The 8,699-nt window shown below is 36.9% G+C and overlaps 1 protein-coding gene across 1 annotated transcript; it reads right to left on the bottom strand.

The window, feature by feature from the left end:
* Positions 1–1,448: 1,448 nt before the first annotated feature.
* On the bottom strand, positions 1,449–8,529 carry LOC127536477 (hemicentin-2-like). The gene is made up of 8 exons (XM_051956971.1): positions 8,232–8,529; positions 7,340–7,603; positions 6,080–6,343; positions 4,821–5,084; positions 4,217–4,525; positions 3,917–3,995; positions 2,694–2,778; positions 1,449–2,610 (listed from the first exon to the last, which is right to left on the bottom strand). The coding sequence occupies exons 1-8, from the start codon at positions 8,356–8,358 to the stop codon at positions 2,191–2,193; spliced, it is 1,812 nt and encodes a 603-aa protein (XP_051812931.1). The 5' UTR covers positions 8,359–8,529; the 3' UTR covers positions 1,449–2,190.
* Positions 8,530–8,699: the final 170 nt, after the last annotated feature.

Here is an 8,699-nt window from a genome sequence, read left to right as displayed (position 1 = left end):
TCATTAATTTCAATTCCAATTGAAGTATCTGTAAGAAAAATTACACTTAATTTCCCAAATTGCTTCACCCAGAAGTCTCAGGCCCTTCCGAGTTCATCAAAGTACAAGAAAAAAGTTTTTAATTTTCAGCTAATGCCAACATGGACTATTATTTCACCAAAAACTAACTCCATTATTTGGACAACAGGGCTTACCTCACCAGATGAGCTGCTGTCTGAGTGTGTCTGTGATGTGCACTGATCTGTTTCTGTGCTCAAACCCACTTTTTACCACAACTTAATCCCCTCTACAGCCCTTCTGTTTTTTTCAGTCTCAAACAAGAAACTTGCTGAGCTCATTTAAAGCAGCTAACCTGAATGATGAGAAAGCTTGAAAGAGAGGCTGCCTTGCTTTTAATTTAAAATCATGATATACTACAATTAGTGATAAGCTCACTGTGGCAAGGCTAAGATGCATTGAAGATAAAGTCTTGTCCAAATGTGCAAGGTACTGAACATGACAGGACTTTCAAAAGTATCCCGTAAATATCTCCTTTGTTGATTTATCAATTACTTTCATATCAAACCAATATTAGATGTGGCAATGCTGGTGTCACACAAGAGCTGCTTCAACTGCTCTGATAATATGCATCTCATGCTATTTCTTCCTAAAGACTGAAGAACATTTAATTATACATGGTGGGAAATAGCATCCTTGAATTCCTGTATGCTGATCACATCAGCCACCTAATGGGGCGATATCACCTCAGCAAAAGAAACAGAGGTAATAATACATCCATGAAAGTTACTCAAACCAGCTGTGTCTGTCATCAGCTCCACCCCATAACCAGTCTGTGTATGTCAGTGAATACCAACCACACAATGCTAAAAAGAAAAGATTTTTGTGAGCAATCTCAGAATTACAAAGGTGTATTACCATCACAAAAGACAGAAAAGACAGACCTTTTCTCATAATAAAAGGAACTAGTAACTGCCACTTTGATTTACCTATGTCCCAAACTGTATGCAAATATTTCCAAAAATAAACAAAAGGCTCATTTTTGCCCACAGTGTGACTCACTGTATCGATGGCAACATTATCACTACTTCTTGTTTCTTGTTAAAGTTTACATCTGTTCATAAAAGTGAAGCCAACAAAACATTTTGCTGAAAAAAAGATTTGCATTGATATGTAAGCTTATATTTATTTCACAAATAGCTGATATAGAACAAGGAAATCTCTTCTCACATAACATGAATGATGATTATATTGGAATGCATGCAAAAACATCTGCTTTAAATAAAGTTATTGAATGAATAAACTTATGCAAGTCAAGACATAAAGAACTTTAGAGCAGGAGTGTCAAGATCCGTTCCTGGAGGGCCACTATCCTGCATGTTTTAGATGTTTCCCTCTTCCAACACACCTGATTCAAATGATCAGCTCGTTATCAGGCTTCTGCTGAGCTTGATGATAAGCTGATTATTTGAATCAGGTGTGTTGGAAGAGTGAAACATCTAAAACATGCAGGATAGTGGCCCTCCAGGAACGGAGTTTGACACCCCTGCTCTAGAGCCTGTTACTTTGGGGGGAAACACATTCTGTATCACCTTCCTCAATATTTTAATAACAATGGCAGTTTCCATTAAAACAAATGTTAAAACAAGTCATTAAACAGTACATACCACACTAATAAATAAAAATAAGATAGCACAAGTTTTTGCAATTTTTATATGACCAACGTCTGCATTTCACTAAGAAGCTTTATAAATATGCAGCATTTCATATTTTACATTGACACAGCAGAAATTGTGAAAACTGTTGCATATTATAACATTTTTTGTGTTTTTACATTATGACAAAATTCTTCTGTGTAACAAAAAATCTAAATCAGGCAAAATTTTTAAAAACTAGAAATCAATATGTTTCTTTCAGGGCCGATACAAATTATTAGTGATCAGTAGGAGCCAATATGTGGATCCAGTATCTGTTTGGAGTAAGAATTTTCAGTTCTATGAACAAATAATGTTGTATCAATCAGATTGTCATTTAAAACAACGTCACAGACAGAATATTTCTGCTGTTGCAGTTTCTTCCCTACACTTGTACAAAACAGACCAACATTCTGTAAATTTCCATATTTGATTTGTAGCAACAAAAACATACACATAAGAGAGCAAGACAGCAATTTCCAACAGGGCAAATCATCATCTATTTTTTCTTTGTTCTCTTTCCTTTCGTTTTAACCTGAGCATATTCACATTCTGATTCCTTCCTCACATTTGTAGGCCCCACTTCAACATACAGGTTTCCCATCTCCACTGCATTACTCGTAAAATTTCTGTGCACGCCCTCCACCGTTGACTTCTCCTCCTCCAGATAGGAACCACCAGATGGATTCATGTTTTCAGAATCTGCTCCCTTCTTGTTCTTGCTCTTCCAAGACACAGTAGAGTAAATGACATTGCCGTCATCCTCATTCTTCTCTGAGCTTTTACCTACTCCTTCCACATTGTTTGACCCAGAACTTGGCACAGTTTTGCCGTTTGGCTCAGACACAATTGGAGGGTCGTTGGCGTTTGGTTGGCCTTTGGTGTTGACATAAATGTGTTCTTCTGTTGTGTTGGGAACCTATAGTCAAACAGAAAACATCAGAGGAACACATACTCATCCCTGTCTAATTCTAAAACTCTGAGTCAAAGTACCTCACATACCTCTGTTGTTACATGTTGTCTCTTAGCAATTTGGTTGATTTCACCTGTGAGGCGATTGTTGGGGTTTTGGCGATTCTTCAGAGCCCTGAAAAATACAGAAGAAAATGCAGCATCAATGGGTTTATTTGATTCACATTTGGTTTTCTTACTGCTCATTTGTTTGTCCACAAGATGAAGTCACAGAGAATGCAAAAAATGTACTAAAAATGATTTCTACAAAGCATCGTCAATGAATCAAAGAAGTTCAAGAAATGATAACTTCAAATAAGTGATTGTGTAGTAGAATAAGTAGTTCTGCCAGGTCTAAGTGGGCTTGTATTCTCCCTTCTTTATCAGGCTGCCATAATATAAATTGTGGATAGTTGTCATCTGTACCTTCTCTCTTTGTGAATTTGAGGGCACGCTTCACTTCCTGTTACCTGGCATCTACAATTGTGGCAGATACCGTGGTGGCTGCTTTTCCCACAACAGCTTTGTTACTCTGCCAAGGAACGGTGGAGTTATGTGACGATCGGCATATATTTGACTGTTTATCTGTTGGCAACATTACCCAAAACAGACCAACGGATTTGGATGAAATTTTCAGGGAAGGTCAGAAATGACGCAAGGATCAAGTGATTAGATTTTGGCAGTAATGTGGCTTATAGTCTGGATCCACAGATTTGTTAAAGATTTCTGTATCATTTCACGAGAGCGTCACAGTGTCAAAGACATTATGGCAACAAGTGAACACTACATCAGCTGCCTGCTGACGATCACATGATTGCAATCCTACGACAAATCCACCGTTGTGGACTTATGAGGACTAATCCATCATAAATTGTACAAGGCTCTCAGTGTTTTTCTTGTTTATAATGGTTTGGACTTGTTTGCACAGATCATGGTCAGCCTTTAGTATCAGCTTTGATTATTTTAACTGTATGTGTATAAAAGGGTTCAACTGTTGCACCTTAATAATTAATCAGGTGACTGATCATCCCAACTGAAGTAAGTTTATGTTCTCTTCTTAATTAGTTTTTAAAGACATTAGATGATTTATTTCCTGTGCTAAATATTAAGTTTGTGAAGATTGTGATTGTTTATATATTACATTTTTCTTTGTCAGAAAAGTCACAGTATGTTGACTTGAATTCAGTACTGACAATCAATGAACTACTATACTGAGATGACTTAAAAAGTAGTGGTAGTTTTTATTTTAATCTCTTCAAAAGCTGTTAACTAACCTGATAACACACAGCAGAGCACACACAAGTGTGAAGAAAAAGACAGTTGTGGAGATGAACAGTAGCATCAGCGTTTGATCTGGAACACAAAATTGAAGATTAAGATGAGGATATAATTCAGACGTACAGTTTCAGAGTCTGGATAATCTAGGGGGTTACACTATGGGCAGTTTGTAGATTTTGATTCTATGGATAGAGATGGATGGACTGAACCAACTTATTGTGAGGAAACATAAAAGTTATTGTGAGGTAACTGACAGCTTCCAGCTAGCTATTACAAGAAATGCATGTAAAACAAACCATGACTTTCAGCAGATGCTTGACCCTCAAGGCAGAATTGTTGACTGGCAGATCCAAGAGAGTTGAAGCTGTGGCACATCAAGGTGGAACGATCCATCTCTTGTGGTTGATCCACAGTGATGAAGCTCCTCAGACCTTTGTCATCATTTAGACGCTCACTGCTGATCACAAACTTGTCAGACTGACTGACAGGTTGACCATCCAAAGACCAGTGTAAAGTGGGAAAAGGATTTCCCACAGTCTCACAGTAACAGTTGATCTGGCCTGCAGTTGTGGTGCAATTAGATGACGGCAGGATCTGTGGAGGAACTGCAATCAAAGGAAAAATTTAATTGATAAAGATGTACTGACAAAATAATAATTTGGAAATTATGAGTGAAGACTGAGGGAAGTGAACCAGAGAGTCACTGTGATTTTTCTGACAAGCATTTTATTTTGTATTTTGAGCATCTTCCTCTTTTTGTGATGTAAGTCAGTTTTCATTTTAACTCGGTTTGTTTAAATAACTAAATAAAACAACTAGATCATAGAATTTCTCAAAAAGCCAGTTACAACATTATTATGAATTCTGAAACATAAAATCTTTCAGTTGTGTGATACATACACTGAACATCTATGTGACTCAGGTTGGAACGTCCAACTCCAACATCATTTGCAGCCTCACAGAAAAACGGCTGATTGACTTCAGATGCTTGAATGTTTAAAACATCTTTGGTTCCAATGACAGTCTCCTGGCTTCCATCATCTCTGTACCAGGTGAAGTTCTTTACTGTTGGGTTTGCATTACTTGTGCATGTCAGAGTCACAATAGTGCTCTGTTGGACTGGACCAGAGGGGCTGACTGACACTGTGGTTTCTTTGGGTGAATCTGAAAAATCAGCAATGAAACATACACATTATTGGCATATTTTAGGGTGTTGCATTCTTTGTCATGAGGCCTAATATTTGGATTGTGTCAACCACTTATTGAAGCTGCTAACAGAAAAAAAACACGGATGTGTTATCAATGACTAAATGCCTAGCTCTATGCTCATTTTCAAATTGGCATGAAAAAAGAACAATTCATTTTAGATTTCTAAATGATTTAAAACTTCTCTGTTTTAAAGTATCCTGACCTTTGGTAGCTCTGTAGCAGGTGTAGTTCCTTCCTGCTGTCTGGCATTTCGACTGCATGTCTGATTCATTTTTTAAAAATGAGTTACTTCATCTCATGCAACATGTTCAAGCTGATGTGCAACACTTTTTCTTATTGATTAAACATTGTAATCAATTTTGTATTTTGAGGATCTTCTTCTTTTTGTCTGATTGTTTAGTTTAATTGGTTTGCGATGTGTTTTATTAGTGGGATTAATTTATTGAGATCATCTGTGATGGTTGGTCAACTAACAGAGTTAAGGAAGTTGTCCAGAAAAAATAGAAAATACCAGTAGCAAGCAATACTAGTGTGTATGGTGTGAGTTAATTAGTTCGATCAATGTATTTTTGCTGCCCAATTAAAAAAATGTCCAAACCCCAATGTGATTACTAAGTGTGTCATATTTATATCAGGGACTGATGACAGCCTGAATATAAATACCTAGTAGATGCATAGTCACGAGCATTTTACTATTTCAAAAGACTTTTTATGATAAGATTTTCATGTATGTAGATAATCTTTGAAATTGATATAATTATCCCCTCCCACCCCTTCTCCAACAATTATCGAGAAGATAAATAAATAATTAATGGATCCAGTGATAGCGGGAGTTTTTTTTTTAATGAGAAATGCTTAAATGAGAAATTAAATAGCTAGACTGTAGGGGGGAAATGCCTGTTAAATTGTGCCTTTTAAAACATAAAATCTTTTAGTTATGTAATACATACACTGAACATCTATGTGACTCAGGTTGGAACGTCCAACTCCAACATCATTTGCAGCCTCACAGAAAAACGGTCGACTGACTTCAGATGCTTGAATGTTTAAAACTTCTTTGGTTCCAATGACAGTCTCCTGGCTTCCATCATCTCTGTACCAGGTGAAGTTCTTTACTGCTGGGTTTGCATTACTTGTGCATGTCAGAGTCACAATAGTGCTCTGTTGGACTGGACCAGAGGGGCTGACTGACACTGTGGTGTCTTTGGGTGAATCTGAAGAATCAGCAATGAAACATACACATTATTGGCATATTTTAGGGTGTTACATTCTTTGTCATGAGGCCTAATATTTGGATTGTGTCAACCACTTATTGAAGCTGCTAACAGAAGAAAAAACATGGATGTGTTATCAATGACTAAATGCCTAGCTCTATGCTCATTTTCAAATTGGCATGAAAAAAGAACAATTCATTTTAGATTTCTAAATGATTTAAAACTTCTCTGTTTTAAAGTATCCTGACCTTTGGTAGCTCTGTAGCAGGTGTAGTTCCTTCCTGCTGTCTGGCATTTCGACTGCATGTCTGATTCATTTTTTAAAAATGAGTTACTTCATCTCATGCAACATGTTCAAGCTGATGTGCAACACTTTTTATTATTGATTAAACATTGTAATCAATTTTGAATTTTGAGGATCTTCTTCTTTTTGTCTGATTGTTTAGTTTAATTGGTTTGGGATGCGGTTTATTAGTGGGATTAATTTATTAAGATCATCTGTGATGGTTGGTCAACTAACAGAGTTAAGGAAGTTGTCCAGAAAAAATAGAAAATACCAGTTGCAAGCAATACTAATGTGTATGGTGTGAGTTAATTATTTCAAACAATGTATTTTTGCTGCCCAATTAAAAAAATGTCCAAACCCCAATGTGATGACTAAGTGTGTCATATTTATATCAGGGACTGATGACAGCCTGAATATAAATACCTAGTAGATGCATAGTCACGAGCATTTTACTATTTCAAAAGACTTTTTATGATAAGATTTTCATGTATGTAGATAATCTTTGAAATTGATATAATTATCCCCTCCCACCCCTTCTCCAACAATTATCGAGAAGATAAATAAATAATTAATGGATCCAGTGATAGCGGGAGTTTTTTTTTTAATGAGAAATGCTTAAATGAGAAATTAAATAGCTAGACTGTAGGGGGGAAATGCCTGTTAAATTGTGCCTTTTAAAACATAAAATCTTTTAGTTATGTGATACATACACTGAACATCTATGTGACTCGGGTTGGAACGTCCAACTCCAACATCATTTGCAGCCTCACAGAAAAACGGCCGACTGACTTCAGATGCTTGAATTTTTAAAACTTCTTTGGTTCCAATGACAGTCTCCTGGCTTCCATCATCTCTGTACCAGGTGAAGTTCTTTACTGCTGGGTTTGCATTACTTGTGCATGTCAGAGTCACAATAGTGCTCTGTTGGACTGGACCAGAGGGGCTGACTGACACTGTGGTTTCTTTGGGTGAATCTGAAAAATCAGCAATGAAACATGCACATTATTGGCATATTTTAGGGTGTTGCATTCTTTGTCATGAGGCCTAATATTTGGATTGTGTCAACCACTTATTGAAGCTGCTAACAGAAAAAACATGGATTTGCCCAATTGTTGAACTATTCTGAATGTATAGTATAGACATTTGAGGGTTGATGATTTCAATGTTGAAGTTGGTTTCTAGTCAGGGTGTGTAAAACAGACAGTTTAATGCATACGTTGAACAACTATTGGACTGTTGCTCAGACATTCAACTGCATGATCATTTGTAGCCTTGTAGAATCAATAACTGCTGATTGAAGTGACCTCAGTGTTTAAAATGCATTAATTCCCAAATAGCCTGTATGGTTCAATGAACTATTAACTGACTAAAACATTAGATTAAACTGTTGTGTGTTTTTCTGAACAAACTGTTGCAAAATGTAAAATTTCCTCATTTCTTCAGAACAGGAACAAGGTGTGATGATTAATAGCTTATCAAAACTGGTGACTGTTGTCTTCTTGCAATGGAATAATAAAGTTATTCACTAACTGTTAATAAGTCAGTGGATCTGGTTTAGTTTATGTTAATGTTCAGATTTTATCAGTGGACAAATTGACTCACAGGAAACAGCAGCTGTTAAACTGCTCACAGATGCATCTCTGCTGCCATCTTGTTTCGTGTAGACCACAGTGCAGGAGATATTCTCTCCATCATGGAGGTGAGAAGCAGTGAAGGTCAGGACAGACATCTTGACTTTAGTTTTGTCGTTATTCTCCAGCAGTTGCTCTTGAACGTCACCCAGACTGGGGGTCCATGTCAGAGTTGGAGGATGAGTCTGACAGGGAGCTGGAGCAGAGCAGGTCAGATTCACTGAGGATCCCTCCTTCACCTCCAGAGGAGACGGAGTCAGGTTTGGTGCAGGAGGATGATCTGGTTGGAAGGTACATTGAGATTAGACAATGAATGACCAACTGTTTCTTTAAGATTCTTCTTGTGATTTGTAAAATGCAGTAAATTTAAAACTAGGCCAAACCACATCTGTAAGCATATTTTGTCTATGAATGATCTGAACATGGACATAAAAAACCT

This window comes from Acanthochromis polyacanthus, chromosome 12 (genome assembly GCF_021347895.1).
Source record: "Acanthochromis polyacanthus isolate Apoly-LR-REF ecotype Palm Island chromosome 12, KAUST_Apoly_ChrSc, whole genome shotgun sequence".
NCBI lineage: Eukaryota > Metazoa > Chordata > Actinopteri > Pomacentridae > Acanthochromis > Acanthochromis polyacanthus.
This window is presented reverse-complemented; position numbering and strand designations above follow the sequence as displayed.

What these genes read in the sequence shown, in the direction of transcription:
- LOC127536477 (XM_051956971.1), bottom strand. Translation starts at nt 8,358, where the DNA reads ATGTCTGTCCTGACCTTCACTGCTTCTCACCTCCATGATGGAGAGAAT. An exon ending in TTTAACAGCTGCTGTTTCCT is followed by an intron (nt 7,604 to 8,231) that starts GTGAGTCAATTT and finishes CTGATTTTTCAG; the next exon opens with ATTCACCCAAAGAAACCACA. An exon ending in GAGTCACATAGATGTTCAGT is followed by an intron (nt 6,344 to 7,339) that starts GTATGTATCACA and finishes CTGATTCTTCAG; the next exon opens with ATTCACCCAAAGACACCACA.